Source organism: Amia ocellicauda, chromosome 3, assembly GCF_036373705.1.
Source record: "Amia ocellicauda isolate fAmiCal2 chromosome 3, fAmiCal2.hap1, whole genome shotgun sequence".
Lineage (NCBI taxonomy): Eukaryota > Metazoa > Chordata > Actinopteri > Amiiformes > Amiidae > Amia > Amia ocellicauda.
The window spans coordinates 41,083,055-41,108,137 of record NC_089852.1 but is presented as its reverse complement, the minus strand read 5'-3'; the positions used below and the strand labels follow the sequence as shown (position 1 = coordinate 41,108,137).

The following is a 25,083-nucleotide window of genomic DNA, read 5'->3' as shown; positions in this document are numbered from 1 at the left end:
GTGGCTCTTTAATATTAGCAGCCTAATACCACATTTCCATCTGAAGTCTCCAGAGACTGACATAGATGCATGCTGGGAGACCTTTATGTCAGCTACCTGAATTCACATATGGAAAAATTCATATTTAAAAAATAAATAAATATGTACACCTTTACCGGTTTACAGTTTATTACTCACAGCATATTTGAAATATTTGACATTTATTGCATTTTAAATACAACCTTACGCTTTCTTCCTAAGCACGGGGGTTGTGTGTTGCTATGTTTAAGGAATCATTTTTGAAAACATTTTAGTGGATATTTGTTTGAATGTGAGAAGGTAACAACATGTTTTGAGTAGATGTAACCAATAATGACACCATTACAGTCTGCCACTCTTTTTGATATTGTACATTATTAATCCTAGACATTTCAAAGCTTTATCTTACACTCGGGGCTCAGAATATGAATCAGACCTCTAAAGTGCTCGTGCTGTTGCGAGTGAATTCGACAACATTGTTTTAATTTGGGTTTCGTCAGCTTTCATCTTTTATTTTTTAGAGTCTTCCCTCATTCCAAGTGGAAAATTATTCAGCACTGTCTTGGGTATTAACCTGGCGTAGATGGGAGGCGTGTCTGTTGTATTCCTCTCCACACTCAAGGTTTTCCAGCTTGTGTTTATCTATCGAAGCCCCTCTCTGCGCCACAAGGGTTCTGTTTGATCAGCATTTACCTTGCCAGCACTAGACACACATGGGTTTTATTACAATATAGTGCAGCCCTAGAGAAACGCCCAGAAGTGTATTGAGCACTTATTATAAACAGTAATCCCAGGATAATCGGTGATAGCAGGTTGATGCAATCCAGGAAGACTCATCTTTGAAGGAGCTAATAAAATCCAGAAGTGACTTAATACAGTACAGTATAAATTGATCGAAATTGGTCACTGGGTTCGTAAGGGGGAAGGAATTTGAAACAATTTGATTGTGTGCGCGCGTCTGTTTTCGACATGATTTTAATCCCGGAAATATGAGCAATAGAAAAATGCTAAACCATACAATACATTTCAGCAAATGTGATAAGGAACAATCCAAACAAGCCCTGAACCAGAAGGGAGTGTTTGCAAATATAATAAATAATAATATATCTTTAAAAATATAAAATTTATATTTTTTTGAGTGAGGACAAAAGGAGGCTTGCTGAATATTTAATTTCATTACTCAGATTGGTTTTTGATGGAATTAAAAAAAAAACATCCATCAACACAGTATGGAAAATAGGCCTAAGGGAATGAAAGTGTAAAACTGTCTAATGGTGTCTAAGAATAAGTACAAGTATCATGGAAAATGTGACTTTACAGACCATTACACATAGTCCAGTTTTAAATGGACCTTTAAGGTACACAACTTTCTTGTTCGATGCACTTGTGTTTTTGTTTTTTTCCTTTATTATGCATGTTAAGAATTCTGTTTTACATAATAAATAAGCAAGCTGCTATGTATTTTACAGGAATAAATACATACCGTATAGGTTCTTTGTTAAGACAGAGGGGGTGGGGAGGCAGAATTAAAGTCCACAGTTACATTTACAATGGAGTCCTCTGGTCAATCTGAAGGCAGGTGACAGAAAGGCACAGAGTCTATATCTGACCCCATCCAGATCGAGAATGAAATCGCATGAGCAGATATCCACAGCTGCTCCTCCACTCTGCTGACATTAAAATTGAGCATTTTCAAGAAGGAAAAAGAGAACTTGTCCATTTAAAATGGGGATACAAGCAAGTCCTTATGCTAACTGATATTCTCCTTGCTCATTGCTGACTGGGGGGGAAAAAAAAATGAATGGGCATTGTTTTGGCTCTCGAGGACACAGAAAAGCCCACTTTGGTTCAGTGCACTTATTGCTTTAATTTATCTTATGATTTGTGTTCTGTGGTTTGGAGGCCTGCCTGTGCACACCAGATTTTATTTAGTTATTTCAAATAAACAGTTTGTTACTATAAAGCAACCATAGCTTCGAGCACACAGACAGGGATTTTAATTTGCCACGTTTCAACAAAATGCCAATTTTTGAAGACTTTACAGTACTGGATGGCTGCCTTTTGCCAGGTTTTATATGTTTCTTTAAGCAGCTGCTTAAAACATTCAGTTACAGTTAAAGAAATGGTTCAATACAGTGATTGATAGCTCAGGTAGTATATAACCCCCTGATCTTGTGGGATAGGAGCTGGCTTAAACCTTACCTAAGCAGCCGTTCCTTACTTTTATAAAAAGCAGTAGAGGCAGTGCGTGCTCCAGAGAAACCATACTGTAAATAATCAAGCTTTGATTTGAGCCTTGGCCGACTGAGACCGTTCATACAAGTCATTTCATTTGGTATTCATATTCACTCTCGCCAGGACATGTTTGTTTTTATGATAGTTTGCATCTTCAGTTTGTTTCCTTCTGCCACATTAAAGTAAATTGCTAAATTATGTGTCATACATGTGGTGCGTGAAACAATTAAGTATTGAATTTTGGTTTTGTAGTTTGTTTTGGTTTCTTTCCTTTATGGGGATTTGCGTAGACTAAACAGAATTCTCTGAGCCCAAGGAAAGCCTGTTCTTCTGGAGGTACAACTGGAATTAACACACTCAACTGAGTCAACATCTGTGTCTACAGTTACGTTTGGAAAATAAGTATGCAACTCTGGGTTGAATTAAGGTTTTCTTTTTCCCCGTTCAAGGTAAACTGTACTTCAACGATTAGCAAAAAAAACAAGTTTTAAGTCCACTAGTTGTACTAAAATATATATTTTAAAATATCCTTATTATGAAACATAAACTAGAATTACTTGTTGTTGCTTTGCCTGCAGACACTGCTAATCGTTTCATTTGACTACTTTTGTCTTTTAAAGGCCAAAGGCAATTTAATGGTTTTCCACTTCATGTATAAAATTTCACTCTACGACAAAAGCTCTTTATGACGTGGCAGTGATTGCTGTGGTGGGGGATTGTAAAGCAAGCTTATCCTGACCTGATTCTGTGGGTGGACAGGTTGCCTCTCTCAGTACCTCGGCTTTCGTGTTACAGATCAGTTCAGAACCTCAGGTCGAATCTGCAGTTCAGGCCTGTATAGTAGTCCAAATCGGTTCTGCACACGTTGATCTTTGAAAGAGTTTATCTTTTACAAGGGTAAAACATAGACGTATTTTCCTGCCCTTTGCCTACCAATAATATAAAATAAATCATGTTCTATTAAATACGTTTTGAGGTTTATTCTATTGAATCACTGTATTGAAAGGTTAGCTGTACCATATTAGATATGAGGAGTGTTACAAAGAAAGGCAAGTGATTAATTTACCTTTGTGGACCCTCTCAGATCATTCTTATTCTTATTGTTCTTGTTGTTTAGACTGTATGCTATTGTCCATGAGAACTGAGATGCGATGTTGACGTTAAATATGTTAAATGCTAAATAGTTTGAAAAATATATTTTTTGGGGTGTTTGAATCTGACATCACAACCCCCCCCTCTTTTGGAGTGAGCAGGCAGAGAAATATTGGCAAATCATCGTGTACACAAAATATCAGTCATCTGTAGATTCATCAGATTCATCAAACAGGGAAAGACACAGCTCTGGGCTTTTGAAGTTACATCGCTGGTGGCTTTCCTGACATCTTCTGCTACTGCAAGAATGTCTGGGAACTCCTTGTGACTCCATACCAAAGTCTTCGAGCTCTCGTGCCTCAGCTCGGGGGCAGGCAGGCAGGCGTTCTGTGTTTGAGCCGCTGGGGGGGGAAAGGCGTCACCTTTCGTTGGTTATGATTACGGACGTTCCGATGTAATGGGGGATTTCTCTGTGAGTCTCGGGCGAGGAGCTGGAAGCTGGGCTTTGGCTTTTGTAAAGGTATGGGTTCATCTCCTCCCCTCTGTAGCTGTAATTGTCCGTTAAATGGCCCGCCAGTGCATATGGCGGCGCCTGGAAGGAGCTATGCTTGGCCAAGACGTGGTGGAAGTTCAGAGACACATATGGAGCTTGTCCCGCCAAGCCCATTCCCATGAACATCTTCTGCTCCTCTGTGCTCTCCTGCTCCATTAATTTGGGGGGTTCCCGTTCGCCATTGTCCATTTGCTCTAAGGATGCATGCTCAGCCAGGTGTGCATATTGAGGCTCCTTCATGCAGATCCTTCTCGTTTGCTCAAATACCACCTGCATTGGCAAGTGCTGGCTGAGTGTGTTGAGCTGCTTGGGGTGCTCGCAGTTGGCCTTGCCGGCCATGGTGCTGTTCAGAGAGCTGGAGAAGGGCTTTTCCACGCAGCCCAGGGCTTCCTTTGGGTCCCGGATGAACTGCGTCTTGTTGTCGTCTTTAGTGACCTGTTGAGGAGTGTGTAGCCGGGCTTCTATTTTGTTCTGCCCAACCGTGTTATGTTCATAAGGCTCTTCCTTGAACCTGCTGTTAGGTCTGGAGGTTGAGCAGCTGGAAAAGCCTTCAGGTATTGCTTCGGCACTGTATCTTCTGTTCGCCCCCGGCCCTGCAGTTGAAAAATGAAATGGTACATTAAAGCAGCTGAAACCTGGTTGATGATATCGGGAAAAAATCTGCTAAGTGATACAACAGACAACACCCCTCCCCCCTTCCTCCCCATTCCTGCTTTTTAGACGCCAAGAGAAAAAGACCAGCCTTGGGTTTGTATCTTAAATATAAAGATTAGTTCAGACTCAAGGTGTTGAAGATATTCCAACGACACCAAATTATTAATCACTGGCAAAACTATTTGTATGCAGATGAGATGAGGAAGGGTGTTGTTCCCCTCACTCTGTAGTAATGCGCTTTCTTCACATCTGGTGCCCATACCAAGCGGGGGTCCTAAACCCTCCCCCTGTTCTATAGCAATATGGCACCGTACAGAAAGACCAACTTTTTACATATATACACACGCGTGGTACATCTCATAGGATGGCCACTATTGATGCAAAGTACTCTAAAGCTCAGTTCTTACCCTGGAGCAACAGTTCAGAGAAGGATTCTGGGATATGATATTTCATATAACCACTTGCAGACTGCTGCAAACTATTCCAAAGGAATTTCGGATTATGATTGAGCAATCCATTATTTATTTATTTTTTTCCCGTCAGGACTGCTCTGCCAAGGAATGCATTAAATATGTAAAATGGTTTGGGTCTGGAAGCCTTTGAACACACAATAATGGTATGATTGTGTACCACAGCCATCCAAAGGAGAGTTGTATGCAAACTGATTCAAACTATGGAAACTCGATTAATCTCCATCAAGCATGTCCACTTTCTGTTTAATACTTTTCACTTCAATTTGTTTACGTTTGTTTCTAACTTTCAGGGAGGTTCAGCTCTGACTTGGCTGGGTCTTGGGGCAGCTTTTTATTTTACTGCAGAGACCCTCTAAGTGGTTTCACTTGCAGACACCGGACCCACGCCATCAGGTTGTATCAGAGGTTAGTGTATATACAGTGTCCAGTGTTCAGTACCTGGGTATGCTGCTGTGGCCGGATGTGGAGGGGCAGTGGCCGTATGGCTCTGCTGAGGTTTGGAGGAGCTGCGGGCCAGGCCAGGGTTGGCGCAACTCCAGCGGGTCTCCCCTCGGCCCTGCAGGGAGGTCAGGAGGTGCCGGGCCGCCTGGCAGGGGGAGCTCTGGGGCTGTTGCCGAATCTTGGAGGCCAAGGGCGTCTTCCTTCCCACCAGGGCAGGGGGCTCCACGGGCAAGTGTCCATATGGGTAGGAGAAGGCCAGTCCATAAGGGGGGCCACACAGCACATCCCCACCCTCGGGCACGGCGACCTGATCCTGACTGGGGACCATGCTGTACGGTGGGCTCTCCTTCCAGCTCCCGGACTGGGGGGTGCACTCCAGTTTGTCTGGCTGAAATGAGCTGTAGTGCTAGCAGGCAATCGGGGGGGAAAGAAAAACTATTACTTTCACGGTCACTGAGATGCTCTGGCAGACGCAGAAAAGGAAACGGGAGTAAAAGGCATCAGTTACACTGATTTATCACTTCAATAGCAATTCCCCGTAGTGTTCACGGTGTTTAAAATATAGGGTATTTAGCCAATAAAAATATGTGAACTTACATTGTACTAATGATGCACAGAATGTAATGGGCTGCTGAAGGATGGCTTACTAATGTGAAACTGATCTTACATGCTACAGTTTCTGACTAGGGCCTGGAAGACGGGACTGTGATAACGTGGGGGTATTCACCTGTGGGTAGGGAGCCGTTTTGAGTTTGGTTTTGATCTTCACTGCTTTGGATTTGAGTTGCTTTCGGGAGTCCTGTGAGGTAGTCATGGTGCTGCGGTAGGGGATCCCGGGTTTCGACACACTGGTCTGGTCCTGGGAGAGCTGCAGGTCTTTGTACTCGATCTCCCTGGCACACAGAAAAGACACCATTAGTGATGCACACACACACACACACACACACACTCTGTACAGGAAGTGTTTATTGCTATTTTCTGGGAATGAGTCCGTTACAAAATCAGACATAAATAAATAGAAATGTGTAAATCTAAGATGTCCTAGGAATCCACAAGCTTCTCTTCCCTTCTATTACATGCAGTATAATTGGTGTATTGAGAGGGAGGGGCTCACGTGAGGACGTAGTTGACGCTGACGATGCAGTGGGGGCGCGAGGAGCGGCTGTTGTGTACGATGGTGGCATAGCTCTGCACCCACACCCAGCCCCCATGCTTGGACAGCAGCCTGTAGTACTTGGTGGTGACCTGGCCTTTTACCAGCACTGCAACACAACATAACACAGAATCTGCTCACTCCTGTACGACATAATACAACCCACACAAACGCATCAATATCGATTTAGGGAAGAACAGCCTTAGAGCTGATATTTTATGTTTTAATCGATCTTAATTCACTGAAAAGAGCCTTCGAATTTTCCGTTTTCCCTTGCTCTTAATTTGAACACACTCAGATGTTCTCCATTATCAGACAGTCTTCCATATCTGGAAAGTATCGGTGTTCATCTAATTTTCACATGTCATCGTAATGAAAAGCGTGTCAGACACACTTTAGCATAAATCAGCAAATATGACTTTGGTGAAGCCTAATTGAATAAATGTTCTGCAGCTCTGCATTTGTAATTCAAATTACCAAGGTTATGGAGATGTGTGTGTGTCTGCAAAAGCTATTACAACATGTTGTCTTATGAATGAATGGCAACAGTCAAACTGAGTGCCTTGGATTGTGAGATTTGTGTTGAAAGCCTTTCTCTGCCTTCGTTGCAGCTCTTACGTACGGAGGTGGTGGGCGTAGCGCAGATGGAATACGTCACAGCCATGGACGTGGTGGTATAAGGTCTTCTCTATCAGGTCCTGAGGCTCGTAGCCAGTCAGCTCTGCCACCCTGCAATGCACAGAGAGTAAAGGGGGAAGCATCAAAACCACAGTAACACTTTATATGAGAAGTTCATCTGTAATTCATACTGAATAAGGGAAATATGATTAATGACTGTGGAATACAGTGAGGGAAAAAAGTATTTGATCCCCTGCTGATTTTGTATGTTTGCCCACTGACAAAGAAATGATCAGTCTATAATTTTAATGGTAGGTGTATTTTAACAGTGAGAGACAGATTAACAGCAAAAAAATCCAGAAAAATGCATTTCAAAAAAGTTATAAATTGATTTGCATGTTAATGAGGGAAATAAGTATTTGATCCCCTATCAATCAGCAAGATTTCTGGCTCCCAGGTGTCTTTTATACAGGTAATGAGCTGAGATTAGGAGCACTCTCTTAAAGGGAGTGCTCCTAATCTCAGCTCGTTACCTGTATAAAAGACACCTGTCCACAGAAGCAATCAATCAATCAGATTCCAAACTCTCCACCATGGCCAAGACCAAAGAGATGTCCAAGGATGTCAGGGACACGATTGTAGACCTACACAAGGCTGGAATGGACTACAAGACCATCGCCAAGCAGCTTGGTGAGAAGGTGACAACAGTTGGTGCGATTATTCGCAAATGGAAGAAACACAAAATAACTGTCAGTCTCCCTCGGTCTGGGGCTCCATGCAAGATCTCACCTCGTGGAGTTTCAATGATCATGAGAACGGTGAGGAATCAGCCCAGAACTACATGGGAGGATCTTGTTAATGATCTCAAGGCAGCTGGGACCATAGTCACCAAGAAAACAATTAGTAACACACTACGCCGTGAAGGACTGAAATCCTGCAGCGCCCGCAAGGTCCCCCTGCTCAAGAAAGCACATGTACAGGCCCGTCTGAAGTTTGCCAATGAACATCTGAATGATTCAGAGGAGAACTGGGTGAAAGTGTTGTGGTCAGATGAGACCAAAATCAAGGTTTTTTGCATCAACTCAACTCGCCGTGTTTGGAGGAGGAGGAATGACCCCAAGAACACCATCCCCACCGTCAAACATGGAGGTGGAAACATTATGCTTTGGGGGTGTTTTTCTGCTAAGGGGACAGGAGAACTGCACCGCATCAAAAGGACGATGGACGGGGCCATGTACCGTCAAATCTTGGGTGAGAACCTCCTTCCCTCAGCCAGGGCATTGAAAATGGGACAGTGACCCAAAACACACAGCCAAGGCAACAAAGGAGTGGCTCAAGAAGAAGCACATTAAGGTCCTGGAGTGGCCTAGCCAGTCTCCAGACCTTAATCCCATAGAAAATCTGTGGAGGGAGCTGAAGGTTCGAGTTGCCAAACGTCAGCCTCGAAACCTTAATGACTTGGAGAGGATCTGCAAAGAGGAGTGGGACAAAATCCCTCCTGAGATGTGTGCAAACCTGGTGGCCAACTACAAGAAACGTCTGACCTCTGTGATTGCCAACAAGGGTTTTGCCACCAAGTATGAAGGTGTCAAATACTTATTTCCCTCATTAACATGCAAATCAATTTATAACTTTTTTGAAATGCATTTTTCTGGATTTTGTTGTTGTTATTCTGTCTCTCACTGTTAAAATACACCTACCATTAAAATTATAGACTGATCATTTCTTTGTCAGTGGGCAAACATATAAAATCAACAGGGGATCAAATAATTTTTTCCCCCACTGTATGTGGTGAATACCACCTTACTTCACATGTTTTCATGATTAACTCAACAGAACAGCGTTCCTTCGTATATAAGTATGCTTTAATTATCAACACTTATTATAAAACCCTTCCCAGAATGACATAAAGACCAGTCCCAGCAGGGAAAACAAACCCACCCTGAAGCCTCCTTACCTAGAGTCCAGGAAGATGAGCTTGAGGTCCAGGCTGGCCCGGAACATGAACATGTTGCTGTGCAGCTTGATCTCAGTGATGGCGCTGGGGGGGAGCGAGTGCCCCACCGCCACCAGCCCCACGATCTGGTAGCAGGAGTCATACAGGGACATGTCCATCATGTACTGGCGGATCTTCAGGTAGCCGCTGCAGTGGATCACCTGGGGGGAGACAGCTGGGAGGTTAGGGCCCCGTGGTTGACCCGGCCTTAAGGTTATCTAGGCACGGTGTGTAGATTACATTCTAGTGTTTATCAGGGCCAGGAGTGTTTTGTTCCCCAAATAATAATTTAGCGAGTTTCACAGTAAAGGGTGGAACATTTAGACTCTAGTATTTCTCAGTTGCTATGTGAGTATGGAGAGAGCTGTAGTCTACTTCCCTTTCAGGTCCTCACTTACAACACCTGCTGAATACAGCAGTGTGGGATGTTTGCAGATGATCCTGCAGTCACTGTCTCCTGACTGAGATGTGCACATTTCAGGGCAGATCAGCTCTCATAGGAGCCTCCATTTCACACATTCTTCTGTATCTAAGAGTACTGAATAATCTGTAATCTGCTTCATGTCAACTGCTTCTTTATTGCATGGACTGGCAATCCTAACAATTGTGTAAATCAGAGACACTTCTAAAACAGTACACTTCTGGTAGGTCACCAAGAGGAGCTATGGGTTGTTAAGAAAGTCACCTCTTCTAGGAAGGATGTGTATGGTTCAAATATGAAATTATATAGGCCTGCTATCTCTGCACTTTTAAACACTCCATAAATAAGACAAGACAGATGCATCATAATTATTTACACATTATTATTCATATTGACCCCCCACTATCACCCATCCCAGACCCTTGACCTTCCACAGCCCCACCTTGTAGCCTCCACAGGTCAGGCCTGCGTTGCGTTTGGCCAGGACACACTTCATACGCAGGAAGAAGGACCGCTCCATTTCATACTCTGCAATCAAAACATAAGGAGACTGAGGCTCGGGCTGGAGGGAACGGGACGCTGGACACCTGAAGGGTTTGTAGGGGGGTATTTTATAGACTGGCATTGTAGGCTGGGTGGCCCAAAACAAGTGTAAATCGATGGGCAGCAACAGAGAACCGAGATAAGTGCTCTTGGTCATCTTTCTCTGATGCTGAAAAGTTTACAATGTTGGATCTTGTTCTCAACATTGTTCTGTTCCCCTTTTCAAACAGATTTCGTATCAGTAAGGAATTTAATACATATAATTTATCAATAATATAATATATCAGTAGAAACAAATATTTAACAATGGAAACCATCTGTCAGGCATATAAAGCAGACCAGGCTGAGAGCAGAGGGAGTCCTGTAAGAATTCAAGGTGCATGGGGTGCTAAAGTGAGGGGAAACGTTGGCCCCAGGCATTAGGAAACCAATGACAGGCCTGAGGAACAGCAGACGAGGGATGGCTGTACAATTAAGTAGCAATTAACTTTAATATCTATATAATTTGGTGAGGGTCTGTTCGGGTCCTTTAGACATTAATCAGTGCGCACTGCTGACCACTGCAATTTGGACAGCTACAATTTTCTGCACTTCCTCTAACTCCAAACACATTGCGGCTCCAATCCTTTTTTCAATCTGCTATGTAGCTACCTTGGAGGAAGTGAGGGTGCAGAGGCTGGTGGGCACTCAGGACCGCTGTCATCTCGTCATGGTCAGAGGGGTGGATGTACTCGTAGATACTGTTCCCGGTCAGCTCCACCTGCAACCAGAGCGCAGACGCAGGTGAGTGAGAAGCGGCACAACACAAAGTGATACAGGATCATTATCAGTCAGTTGATCTAACATTAGGTTGTTGTTCCTGAAAACTCTGCTCAGCACCGTCTCCTGTGAGGCGGGGTCGAAATGCGCCCTCTGTGTGTGCAGGGGAGGCTGGCCTCAGATCAAATGTAGGTGCAATTTCGCCTGCAGCTGGAGTCACAAGACTTCCAGTTGCGATTTCTGTTATCCCTCAGCCAGCACTCGCAATGTCTGTTATTTATAAAGAAAACATTTGTTCAAATGCCCTCGCCACATCCTGCCAGCTATTATTCCTGATTTAACACACCTCCATGCTGTGCATAAGGGGGCCATCTGCCTGCAGGGGGGTGCAGGAGACCTGGGGGAGGGTGAGACGATTCACTTTGTATTGCAGTGCACTCAGGTACGTCTATTCCTTGAGAAACGCATTTACCAAAGTGGTGGGTTTGAGATATTCAGAATGTAAATTGCTCTGGCCTGGTGAATGTGGAGCCTAGATTTAGATACATGGTTGATTCATTATGCCAAAAGCATCTCTGTGCACATGGTTTAGGCCTGGTTGTTATTTCAAAGAGGCACTTAATGGATGACAGGAACTGTGATTCTTCTGTGCACAGTACATATATTCAGTTCTTTGGTGTAATTTTATGTAAAATATTATTAGGGTCTTCTTTTGAGTATTTGTGGTCCTCCTTTCTCATTATTCAAGAGAAAAAGAAAAGTAACCCTTTGTGACAGAGAAACTGCGATATTATGCTATTTTGTACCATGATCTAGCAAAGGCGTGACTTCAAAAAGACGACGTGAAATAAAACCCCCATTGTGAGCCAAGTAAACCTCGCTCTCGCTTCTGAAATCGATCTCTGTGGGTCTCATTCAGCCTGGCTGCCATAAAAGTTAAACCTGGGAGACTTTGCAGATTTAAAGATCTCGGGTAAGAGAACAGAAGAGTTAATTTATACAAAAATAATTTGCATGTGAAAAAAAACACACAAAAAAAAAAAACATCCCAGTGATACTTTGATCTATTTTTCTTCTCAAATTTGGGGGTCAGATCAGACAGCATGCAGGTCGTTGCTGAGCACTTCAAGTACAAATTGGTTTCTTCACAGCATCAGTTCAGGGGATTAAACCGGCCTTTGTAGTTAAAGAGTATTATGACGGCAGGAACTGCTCTACTTTGTGGAATGCAAAGTAGCAAAGAAACGATGGTAACTGAGGGAATCAGGGCTGAACTGGTGGAGCCAAGCTGAAGGCAATACTGAGACATGAAAACACATTGTGTGAACTGGACTTCACTAGTCCATCTCACTGCCTTCTCTTTTCTTACTCATGGTCAGCATATTTGTAGATGTTGTTTGTATTCCTTATTCAGGATTTCCTCTCCCTGACTAAGTCTACCTACCAGTGTAAATGTCAAGGAGCTTAACGTCAAAAGCCAAAGCAGGAATGTGTATTTGAATGCTTAGCTGATGCAGGTGTTCACGTCGCATATAAGCTTGCTCGGCGCTTTGCATACGGCTGCCTGCGAACTGAATACATTATGAATAGCTCTAGCTGCTTTGACTAAACACCCTCACTTTGAGCAGAGCGAGGATTGCCACCAAACTGCTTTGATTGCTAAGATAACTATTGAGTGTTTTTTTCATGCTGGGGGGCGTGTCAGGTCATGTCTCTGGGAATTTCCTCAGGTGTGGAGTGAGAGGGACTGAAATGCTTGGTGTGGATACGTTTATTTCTTTTTTTTTTTTATTCCTTTCACTTTTTACCCCTGGATGTTTCCATCGTGGGTCTCCCTGGAAGGACGCTCCTGCCTCCTCCCCCTCTCCCCTGCCTCGTGTCATGACATTGGAGGCTGTTGTGAGTCATGTGGACTCATGGGTTCCAGAGGGCATTTGCAGGCGTCCTCTTCAGCAGAGCATTCCTGGTTCACTTCACATGCCTCATGGTTCATGATGCATTCCTTCGTTCTCTCTTGATTACAGTTTGAATAATGAGATTGGCATATGTAAGCCTGTACTAGAGAAACTGTGTGTGGGGCTGGCATATTGTGATATTTTTCATTTCAAGCAATCTCAGTAGTAGTGTAGGTTATCAGGGGATAAGTCATTTAGTGAGCTCCAAGAGTAATCCCGGGTCACAAGCCAACCCTCTAACGGGTGCATCAGAAGTTTTGAAGACCATATTTTGAACGGTACTACTTTGTGAAGAAAAACATATACTGTGAGTTTGTTTACTCTCCACACGTTGCTATTCACGACTCCCCCTGTTGTCCCCGTAGGCTCTGACAGAGGCCTGCCGCATTACCAAAGATAACTCCGAAACAATTGAGAAAGCTTTTAACATGCAACTCCCAGCTGTTAAGAACAGGAAAAAATCTGTGAATGTGATTCCTGTGGCTTAACTAAATCCTCTGTGTTTGTACAGAGCCCTGCCTGTTACACAACACGTCTGGAGCAGAGACTTTGTCCATATGCTTCGACATATAGTAGCAGGAAGGAGAACGACTGGCCGGGGAGAAAAGCCTTTATACCTGCCACGTGTCATAGGAGACTTTAACTAGCGTATTACAAGCTTCGGCATATTACCAAAATCGAGCTGGAGAAAGTATTCCTGCTCTAGTTCATCACTGACACTTTGAAGTGCTCTTGCCGTAAAGTACCAATTCCCAGTGGACCATATGCTTCCAGATTTTGAAGTATTCTTAAATCACTCCTTAGCACCTACCTGTGACAATCCCAGGTGGACAGAGGCTGTCTCAGAGATGTACATGATTTTCCCATCAGAAGCTACAACAAACACAAAGCCATCCAGCGTCTGTGGGGGAAAAAAAGAGTCACAGAGAGTGGAAATCAATTAACACAAAGAGTCGGATGAAGAGCTTATCATAGCTCTGCTGCCATTGGATGCAAACAGAATAAACCATAATCTTTTGTTTCTATGGGCTCAGAAAAATGTAGTGTGGAGTCACAGTACCTATATCCCCCATAACCCCAGCGCAAGATTACTATTGCTTATATATATGCTTTAATAAGGCAATTCTCAAAAGCAAGATAAGAACCATACCATTGCTTCTGTGACCTCTGATTGTGAGCATGGCAGAGTGTCTAAAAATAGCTCTGGTAACATTGCGAGTAAGGAGGGAATGAAATCTTGCCTTTGTATCTAAACTAATTATCATCTCATTGGAAAATCACCAAAGCCACACAATGTTCCTCTTTAAAGAACACACCGCTACATTTTTTTTTTGTCTCTTCAGTTGTCGCAGGAATTGTTTCTCACAAACAAAATAATTTCCCTCTAGCAGGAATGTGTATAGCCCTCATCGCAAAGAAGGAATTATTGTGCAGACTTTGCAATACCTTGCTGAACAGTCATTGAATGTTGCTGAATAACAACAAAAGCATTTAACACTAGCACTGTAGTTATGAGTCACTCTCCATTGGCAGCTGTTTTTCGGTCATTTTAATTCAGTGCTTGCTCCTTTAGCAAGTCCGGGTAGGGCTAGATTCCAGCACATTTCTGGAACCACCAGAATCCATCATTCAAAAATTAAATACATTATAAAAATGCTTTAAAGACAAAGTTGCTGGTTTCCAAAATTGCATGATATTGAGAAGGGGAAAACAAACAAACAAAAACAAAAAACACTGAAGATGCCATTGTGTACAATTATATATTTCCCATAAATGCCTGGTTCAAAATGCAATTCTCGCTGTTACAATTCAACACAATTCCACTTCAGAAGAACAACAAAGCCTGCTTACTTGAAGCAGGTGGGAGCCCAGTTCTTTTGCCATGTTGTCCAATGGGCTAATGCGTGCCGGCTGTCCCCAAGCATCTCCTAAACCTGCAATAAAATACAATCCACAGGTCTTTTAATATTTGCACGTTTCATTTCTCACACTTAATCTGAAGAGACCTACATGCATGCAGCCTTTTGCTTCTGTCTGCAATTCAACAAAAGCAGGTTGTGATGCAATTGGCAGATGAACTGTGCTGATTTGGTTTCAGAAAATTATCAAGTCCTTAGTTTTAGTCAGGTTTCAAAAACTCACCCTAGTGGTCATCATACAAGAGAGGTAGGTTCATGCTTTTTGGAACAGTATTTCTGATGCCTTTCTTTTTACAGGAAACATATGCAGAAGTAGCACAGGCAGCAGACACTTATAACTACTGCTAGTGAGCGTGTACAGATAGAGACCTCATAGTGTTTGATCATCTGAGTAAATAAAAAGATTAAGTGATTCCATCTGCTAACAGGTTCTGCACCTGAGCCCTCCACTGTCACTGGATATATGCTTACCAGTTGCTCCTGTTTCACTGATGAGATTTAATAACTCGAAACAAATCATTCGGCATCATCTGTCCTTGGCACTGACTGGAATAATGCGGAAACGCACACACAACACTGTTGACACAATGCTTCCCACCCCATTTTAACAAATGGCCGAGATCCAGGCACAACTGCCAAACGACGTCTTAATGGCACCAATGTTATTTTAAAGAGGCCGTTCCTGAGCCCTTCACACTTCACCCCATTGGCTGGCAAATGGAAAGTCCAACGTACAAATTCTCTGAAACTAGATAGCTCCAGCTACATGCATATTAATTCATTAAAAAAACACACACTCCCTGTATGTGCTGTATAGTACATGTGTTAAAAAAAAAAAAAAACTTAAATCGCGGATAATCATTGCAAATGTATTGTTCTCCGGGGAGTGACCTGTTTGGAAACAGATTCACAATGACCGATACATATTTTGCTGTGAAAAAGGCTCAGGCCCACCTGAGACATGAGACACCCAGCCCCATTACGTATCCAACAAGAACCTGAGACTTTCGTGAAGGGAGCAGAGCGGAAAGTATCTGTCCCTTTGACTGATGGTGCAGCCTGTGGGTTCTGTGGACAGACCTTCGATCATGCTTATAGAAAGTAGAAAGTAGCCTATATTTATTTTTTAAATCATTATTATTTTATTTGTATTTGGTCAAAAACCAAGACATATTGAGCCGATTTTACAAAAATATTGACTTCAGCAGCATCGCAGATATTCAATCATCGTTTTGCCCATAGCTGCTCTCACGCACAACAACTTGGTTCGCCAATCTGCATCAATCGGCACAAGCTTAACAGTAATTTAAAAATATAACTGCCTAGATGTCAGGCATGCTCCAGTGATTATGCACCAGAGTCAGACAAATATATTGCTCTGCTCAGTCTTAACTATATATCTTCTCTGTTGCTATGAGCAACGTAAATGAGGTGCAGAAGGTCTTTTTCGAAAAGCATTAGCACACCACCAGCTCTTATGCCATCCAGGCGTTTTTTCAATCGCCCACAACAATTCATCTCAGTTGTGGATAGCAAACAAGCTATGGGGTCTTGAGTGAGCACACAAAACCAGCATCCTGTGTGAAAATAACCCCTCCACTGCCCAAACTCTGAACACTTTCCTGTCAGAAATTATATGAATGTATTAGTGTAATTAAGGAAAACAATTAATCACAACTACGATTGCTGTACACACAGGTTGAGATGTCGTTTGTGTAAATGTTTGCTTTCCTGAGAGAGCTGAAGTTTTGGAGACATTTCTGATTTATAACTGGGATGATGAATGGACCCCCAAGGGCTACCTGTTAATGTTGAGATGTCAGGCTGTAGTGATGACTTCATAATATACACAAGAGGACACCAGCCTGGAGGGGGGGTGGCGTTTTGGGGGAAATGTGCTGCTTCACCATTTCTAACCTTCATTCCTTCTGTTTTCATTTAGCGGTGTATTGGGAATGAATGTTGAACTACCTTCATATGTACCTCTTTACATTATTTGTTGTTATCTTTTCTAAAGGGCATGTTCTACCTACGATGTGCCCCCTCCTAATGTAAGAGACGTAATACACTGTAGTGGGCATAACACTGATCTGGTCTGTGACTCTTACATGATTGTGTTTCCATGATTCACTGGCATGTTTAACCTGTAGATGCCTCGCTTTCTCATGGCAACCCACGAGACGGGAAATAAAACTTTCTTAAAGGTTTTTTTGACATGAGATATCTGTACTTTATGTTAGTCATTCATTAACTATACTACAATCTGAATTCATTTAAAAACGTGTGGTTAAAGAAATGTATTTGGAATAATTCCTTGGTTTCACTTTCCAGCAGGTGTAGTCTATTACAGCAGATTTACTTTTGGGACGTTCTCTGTGCCTCACTGCCACATAAAACAAACATCTAGCCTGTGTATTTACTACTTGGCCCTTCTTTACAATGGCTGTCATTGTTGAGTCAGGTAGCAAAGGCTTTGTCTGAGATTATGAGGGGAAAGGGAATGAAAAGAAAGTGCTTTATCTAGTTTTTCTGCTTTAAAAAATAAACTATATAGAAGTATGGTGGCATTGTTAGACATAAATGTACATGCTCGCTGCCCTCCTTTACTACAATCAAACTAAAGCACTAGTTTCGTAGTGCTATTATTTTCAGCACTTTCAGTACAATTCCTCCTTTCTGATTATTATTATTATTATTATTATTATTATTATTATTATTATTATTATTATTTAACAGCACATTACATTTTAGCATTACTGCATATTCAATGCAAAGCTCTATGAAACAATACTCAGAGGCAGAGGTGGGTATTATTAGTCTATAATAGGCTGAGGTGGGCCTACTCTAGGTTTCAATTGACTATGCAAAAACGATATCTTTATGCGTGTACCTAGTGTTAGCTATAGCGTTAGATAATGACCTGAAACGATCTGTAGTGCAAAGAAAGCCGTCGGTTTTGCGTGATGTCGACATACATTACCTTTTACCGTTCATGCCACACAAATGTCATTTATTTATCGCACTACGTCGTTAACGTATCAAATGTCAAAAAATATTCCTCCTTTGAAAATACTTTTCAGTTATTTAGCCCAAGAAACTCGGAAACGGAATAATCTGGGACTACACGATGCGTTCTCAAACTGCAGCCAATTATCGAATAGGTAAGCTATGCGTTTGATTAATAAATAACCAATTAAGTGCATTATAGTATAAGTTCTTTCTTGGGCATTGGACATAGAATGTATATATATATATATATATATACGGAAAAGTTTTCATTTAGGCCTTTTCAGAGAAGAGAAAAATAACAGGGAGAGAGTAAGAGTGGAGGGGGTGGGGAGTGAAAACCCATAACCAGCTCAAATAATAAAACCAGCCACCTGTTGACTTAAGGCCTTCAGAGGAAAGACATTGAAAATAATAATCTATATACAGACAATATGGTTGCAGGCAGGACGTTTCCTTCAATTGCTGTCAAAGCTGTCTAGGTGAGGGCAATGTCTGCACCGCGGTGATGGTGGCTGTCCGGCTGTAGAGATGAAAAGCAGGGAAATGTCCCTCTGCTATGCGTGGTCCTTCCTCGCAGACTAACGCACAACGTCCTCACAACGTTTTAGCAATGTGATATTGTTAGCTGGTATGGTGCCATAATAGTATATTGATGTAAATATATTCAAACTCAGACTGCAAGCCTACTAATGTACAAAGTTACTTTATTGAAGGGATGGAATCGCAACATAAATACCCTACAATATGAATTGTGAAATAAATAATTATTTATTGTTATGGCAATATGCCTGCATTTAACACATCTTGAGACTGTAAATCAAATTGTATTATTACTGATATGTGCTGTATAATTATGGGATACATGCAGTGCATTATATTAGAATTTCTTAGATTATTCAAAATTAGCCGCCTGTCACTCACTTAACTGAGCCCGTAGGGAAACGTCTGAAAAGTCAGCAATTTCAATATACTTTCATTTAAACGACATAGAAACTAATTCAGGAAGGATTAGTAGTTCTCAGAGTTAGTTTATGCAATAATAATAATGATGATGATGATAATAATAGCAGCATATCACTAAATGTATATGTTGCTGGGCTAAGATACATTGCAAATTAAATTCTACATATGGTACTCAGTGGATTCAACAGTTTTCCCAATGAATGAAACATGTATTCGAATATATTGGTGGAAATCAGATCTTACTATTAATTTACTAGTAAATCAACGTTACTTTAAGGCAGCCTTTTTTTAGTGTCATGTTATTTGAAATAGGCGTATTGCCTTTCCTGAGTAAAAGACCGACCTGCACCAGCCAGAGTAGAGATTTATGATTTTCAATTGCTCTATGACAGTTGAACTTTTTATTACTGGCATTAAAATTGTAAGAACATATTTTTGAATTTTCTGTAGACAGCATTTTACAAAATAGCCTACTTGTACATTTCTGCAAACTATTATCTGTCAATTTCAATATTGAAAGATAGCTGGAGAAAACACGCATCGTGATTGGCTAAAAAATCGGATTAAATTATATTCACATTCATATTGGGTTCATAAGAACAGTAGCCTACTATGGGATGTTACGGTTTTATATGACGTTAGAGTTAGTGTATGAAGCTTTTTATAAATACTGGGAAAGATCACTCAACGTGTCATATTTTATAACTAAAGTACACACACAACACAATTCACAAAACACACACAAAATACACACACAGCACAATCCACAAAAGAAAAACAATATAGCATAGTTTGAGCACCAATGTCAATTTGATTTTAAACAATCCTGTACATTGAATATAATTTATTGAATTTATATATTATAAAATGTATCGTTTGTAAGACTCGTGAGAGCGCTTGGAGAAATATTTGTCATGCAATTAACTACAAAAACTTAATTATATTCTGACATGGGAGATTTGCTTTATTTTTCCCTATCGAATAGAAGTATGTAAATGCTTTTAAGAACCGCATTTATAATTTAGGCGGGGGGCATGTTGTGATATAATAAATGGAAAAGTATGGCTCTGTCACTTACAGTACAAATTCTCAAACACGGTGGTATTTAACTGAAATTGTGAAATGATCAACAGCTGTCAAAAACAGTGGTCGATAACTCATTTTATTGCATCAATAAAAACAAATATCGCAAAGCTCAATATGACTGATGGTTAAATGATTGCTCTGTGTTTAATAAACGTGTCAGTCTTATAAGATATATAACAGTATTTAACATACAATTTCCAAACTTACGTAGCCTTCGGTTTACATATTTCCAGTTATAATGGAAATATAGATATTTAATAAAAAGAAAACAGCGTATTTTTTCTAGGATATTTTTCAATTGAAAATCTCAGGTCTGGAAGACAAAATTGGCCGAAGCGTTAATTGATGTAATACTTTCAATACATATTTTTGGTTTTATCTTTTCGTCAAACATACTATACAGTTTTTAGGAAAACGATTACATACTCCAGTAAAATCACACCACGAATGTATAATATAGGGTTTTAAACGGGTTAGTTCAATTTCACCCCAATAATGTGTCCTGTAAGGCCTTTTATGTATAATAGTTATGATTTTGCACAGATTTCTGTTTTAATTAATGTAAATATGTAACACCTACATTATATTCGCTTTATAGTCTTTTAAAAACACAATTATAATTACAATAAAACGTGTATGCCGTTTATTAGCTATTAATCTTAACTGTCAAATAAAAACTAAATGTAGAGATTCAATATCAAATTGTGTGTAAATACAGGCCTTAATTTCTTCAGTGTAAGCTTTGTGTGACATGATGACGGATGACAAATTAATTTTAAGGGGGGAAAACAAACATTGTGAAGTGGTCGATTTATTTAGGATAATTAGATTGTTTATTATACGATTGTAGACTGTCTGCTTTTTTCCCCTTCATCCATTTTATTTTCACAAATATTTTGAACATATTTAAACCATTTACATGAAATTAACATTAACCTGTTAAGCATAGAATGGTTGAAAATGTCAAAATCCATGTTAATTATAATCCTACATTCACATTCGTTTTATTTAGCACATCAGTGTGAGGTCATGTCAGTAAAGAGTGTTTATATTGTTTATTTAGTCCCCTGTAAAACATTAACTTGGTTTTAATTAAATGTCTAAGCTGCCAGTGTTTATTGCTGCTACAAAGTACACACGAAAATAACATAATAATGGTGTGAATTAACTTTTCTTCATCAAAACAAATAAACCAGTGTGACTGAGAACTGGGACGCACATCAAAATGACCATCTTTGCACCTATTGCATGTTTATAATTAGTAAGTCACATTTGTGCCAGCTTATACTACATTTTGTACTTAATGTATAGTTGTGAAGCTCCAATAAGGCCTTTCTTTATACAGATACACATAAACACATTTACATACGTCCAAACGCATCCAAATTACAGGACATTTCTACAATGTGTGTATGTGTTAATAGACAATACATTGTATCTGTTTTAATTATTTGTGGAAATTAGCATTGTACGTGTAGTTAGCCAGCTTTTGCATATAAGTTATTCATAGTCTATGAAATAATTAAACATCAACTGTCAATGGAAAACATTAACAGACTTTATCTAAAGCTTAATTAAACTAGTTAATCAATGCACACGTTAGCGTGACGTTTCAACTGAAGCCACGTCAGAACCATGCAGCGCTTCAGTTATGCAAAATGTTATGCTACCAACTTTTGAATTTGACAAAAACTGTACCAATCCTTTTGTGCTGGATATTTAAATATTTAACGATAGGATTTGAATCTAGAACAAACAAGATAAGGTGCAAGTTGTTGAAATGTAATATTATCATGAAATATTTGGAAAGTAGTCCAGACCAATGATGATGAAAAAGCAATGTTTTGATATTTTAAATTACATTTAAGATTGATCTTAAGATGCACTTATAAAACACTGAAATAAGCAAACATGTATTAAATAAAATTCTAATAATAATTAGTATTATTATTTTGTTTAAATACGTTTAAATGTGTTATTTGTTGGCTTTAATTTGCATGTATTCTTTGCTGGACTCACCCTCGGGAAACACAGCTCTCATTTTCAGGTAGCTTGTAGTCAGTCGGATGATCGAAGCCTTATCCAACTGGGAGGTGATGGCTGAAGGCAAGGGCAATAATTTTGCCAGTTCATAAAATTCTCCATTTTCTTTTTCTCGTCTTGTCTTCGCAGCATTCTTAGACTTTTCCTTCATTTCTGACCCCTAATGCGAAATAATGCCACTGGCATAATAAAACTCCCCCCGTTTCAGTTCCACAAATACTGAATTGTGTTTGTTTGTACCTCTATCTTTGAATCAGAAAATATTCACACTTGACAGAATAATTCATCTTGCATATCTCATATTTCTGCCTCATCATAAAAGTTAAATTCGCATTGTGTTCAACAGGGTGGACATGTTGAAACCAATACATATTTTTTTTAATAAGAGGGATTCCTTATTCGAATGCATAAACGGCGTCTTATATTCATTAACAAAATAGTGCCAGGACTCTTGACTGCTACAGGTAATTTCTAGACAGTCAACAAAACAATCTGTGGTGTCAGACTTGGCTGCAGGCCACATACAGTAAACGAATAAGTTGATTTGCTATAAAGGGTTCCCGTAACATTTCGCTGAACCGTTGGATACAGACACAAATATGCAATGGTTACAAGTTTCCATATTGCACTAATGTCAACATAATCTTAATGTAAAATGTTACTGTTTTGTAAACCTCAATGTGGCGTAATCCTCTTAAAATCTCGATCATATATGTCTTGCTTCTCTGTAACCAAGTCATAAAAGTGTCAAGAAACCAGTTCCAAGTGCAAATGGTCTCGGATTAGTCCAAGTAAACTATTTTAAAATTAGATGTTCCTGATCTTTAAGATTACCTCATGACAGGCTTGGAGAGCATGCCCACTATTTCTCTGCACCGCACTTTTTCAGTTACACTGTAGTGATCCCTAACACAATTCCTCTGCAGATCAGAAGTTGCACTTTTAGAAGTTAGTGTGAGATGGAAGTGGCTCCAGGTCCATAACCTTTTTTTTTAAATGCACACTCTTCGCTATCAGAGCAATTCCTTCAGGTGTATTCCATGCCAATATAGTCAAGCTGTAATTTGGGTCGAGCGACACTTTCTCCGGTAGCTGAGGCAGGTTGGCACACATTTGCATATATCCAGGACAGAACGTGAGCTTTGTTTACAAGTGACTGAATCGAACTGAACTCGCATTCGGGCTGAATTGTCTAATAATGATGTTGGTCCACACCATTCAGATGTCCTCACACCGAAATACGAATTGAAGTGAATCCCGATTGACACCCGCACCTGGCTTCACGAACGGCGGGCGAATCCAGCTCCGGTTCTCGCTTCTGCAAGGCGACGCCAGGTTCGCGCGGACAGAGGCTGCATCCCCGGCGGCGGTTGCTATAGAGAGGGCGCATGGCGTGCCATCACTGTCAGTAATTGCGCGGTGCTGCTGCAAACAGAGCTGCGAGCGTGCATTGTTCGGGGGGTCGATAATCCTAAAAGATGGGATGATATTCTAAGCAGCACCCGCTAATTCCTTTTGCAGGAGCGAGGGGGTGCCGGGGGAGGGAGGCGGAGCGGGAGCGGGAGGGCAGACTTCCCGACGCTGACGTCACGGTGTCACCTCGCCCGGGGTTGAAATGTACTACAGTAAAACAGCAGTGGGCATTGATGGGGCTTTATCAATGGTGGGATCTCAGGCTTTGCAGTGGTGTTCTGTATCGTTGGGTGTCTTGCAATTGTCTATGCCGGTTCTCAAACCGCATACTGAAGGGAGTTGAACCCATTACTGTGTATACATTGTTTGAGAATAAAAAAACACTATGTTGTCCATTTCCCCCGGCATCATGACCATAGGATTCGTTGACGCATTGTGCATATGCATAAATAAACCTCATAACCTGGAAGAATTATTATTATTATAATTATTGTTGTTGTTATATATATATATATATATATATATATTAAATCCAGCACGTATGGAATATTGTGTACAATGTTGTTCTTTCACGTGGTTGTAATCTTTCAGTTTCTTCTTTGAAATCTGTACTTTCACAATTGAGTTTCACATTTCCAGGCGCAGATAGCCAGGACATAAATAACAGGATGCATTTTTTTAGCTCATGTGACCTGAATTATTTCTACATGCAGAATTTTAAATTTAATTTAATTTAATTTAATACGAGAGGTAAACTTGTGTATTCGGGTTTCAAGCTGTCCCTATGGCCCATCTTCATTGCTCGCTATGTATGCTAAAGCACGTTTGATAGAGAGCCTATTTAAGCCACAATTTAACCACTATTTCACTCGAATCCGAAAGCTTTTGCATAGAAGACGCATGCATTTAAACAGTCTTGTGCTTTGAATGTATTTTTCCAAATTTAGCGCTCTTCTACAAGGCTGCATAATAAAGGATCAGGTTATTTTTCATGTATTAAATTAAACAACCGCAGTATGGCTTCAGATTTCGTGCGCGGATTTTACGATATAGTTGGGATCAATTAAGGATTTTTGTATTATTATCTTTCCGGTGTTCTTTGGAATCTGTTAAAATTCTGGTAAATGTTAACTGTCGCCGTTCTGTCGCTCTAGTGGATTAATTTAACCCTTCCAGCTCCAACTCCCATTCTCACTCTCGACACACGGACAGATACAAAAGTTTATTGCTACCTAACCAATATTGAAAACAAATATATTGCTGAGAGAAATTGTGCATATTGTAGCACAGTCGATGTTCTGCTCTGACAACGCAGCGAGATAGTGGAATAGTATTTTTTTCTGAATGTTAGATAAGGACAATTTGTAATATCTGTACTGTGTATACATTGCATAGACTACATATCACGTTACAGATAAATTGTAGCATTTGTAAATATTTTAACCTTAGGTCTGGGAGAGATATTTAGAGAGTTCCAACGTTAACATTTGATGCATTACAGTACTGTAAAGCGCATGGTCCATGCTAATTGATATACTATCCTGACAGGTATTTACAGCCACTTTTAGGAAACATGCATACATCTGCATATTTACTTAAGAAAATATGTTAAATGGCCCACTTAAACGTTAACCAATTAATCTAATTAACTAATTACTAATTAATGAATTACCCGCATATCTGGCTTGATGCAGGCTATGTAAAGAGTATGAATGTTGCGACTGTTGTACTCTTGTGCT

The 25,083-nt window shown here is 40.5% G+C and overlaps 1 protein-coding gene across 1 annotated transcript; it reads right to left on the bottom strand.

Annotated features, from left to right (window-relative positions):
• Nucleotides 1-1,992: 1,992 nt before the first annotated feature.
• Nucleotides 1,993-23,384, bottom strand: sim2 (SIM bHLH transcription factor 2). The gene is made up of 11 exons (XM_066699484.1): nt 21,908-23,384; nt 14,763-14,845; nt 13,723-13,812; nt 10,849-10,957; nt 10,097-10,182; nt 9,195-9,394; nt 7,242-7,348; nt 6,581-6,728; nt 6,194-6,359; nt 5,464-5,872; nt 1,993-4,491 (listed from the first exon to the last, which is right to left on the bottom strand). Exons 1-11 carry the CDS (start codon nt 22,080-22,082, stop codon nt 3,764-3,766), a joined length of 2,301 nt encoding a protein of 766 aa, XP_066555581.1. The 5' UTR covers nt 22,083-23,384; the 3' UTR covers nt 1,993-3,763.
• Between the last annotated feature and the right edge of the window lie 1,699 nt (nt 23,385-25,083).

Excerpts from the sequence above, each read along its gene's own strand:
- sim2 (XM_066699484.1), bottom strand. The coding sequence starts at position 22,082 with ATGAAGGAAAAGTCTAAGAATGCTGCGAAGACAAGACGAGAAAAAGAA. Across the intron at positions 6,360-6,580 it reads AGCGTCAACTACGTCCTCAC|GGAGATCGAGTACAAAGACC; the intron begins GTGAGCCCCTCC and ends TCTGTGTGCCAG. Across the intron at positions 4,492-5,463 it reads GGCCACAGCAGCATACCCAG|GGCCGGGGGCGAACAGAAGA; the intron begins GTACTGAACACT and ends TTTCAACTGCAG.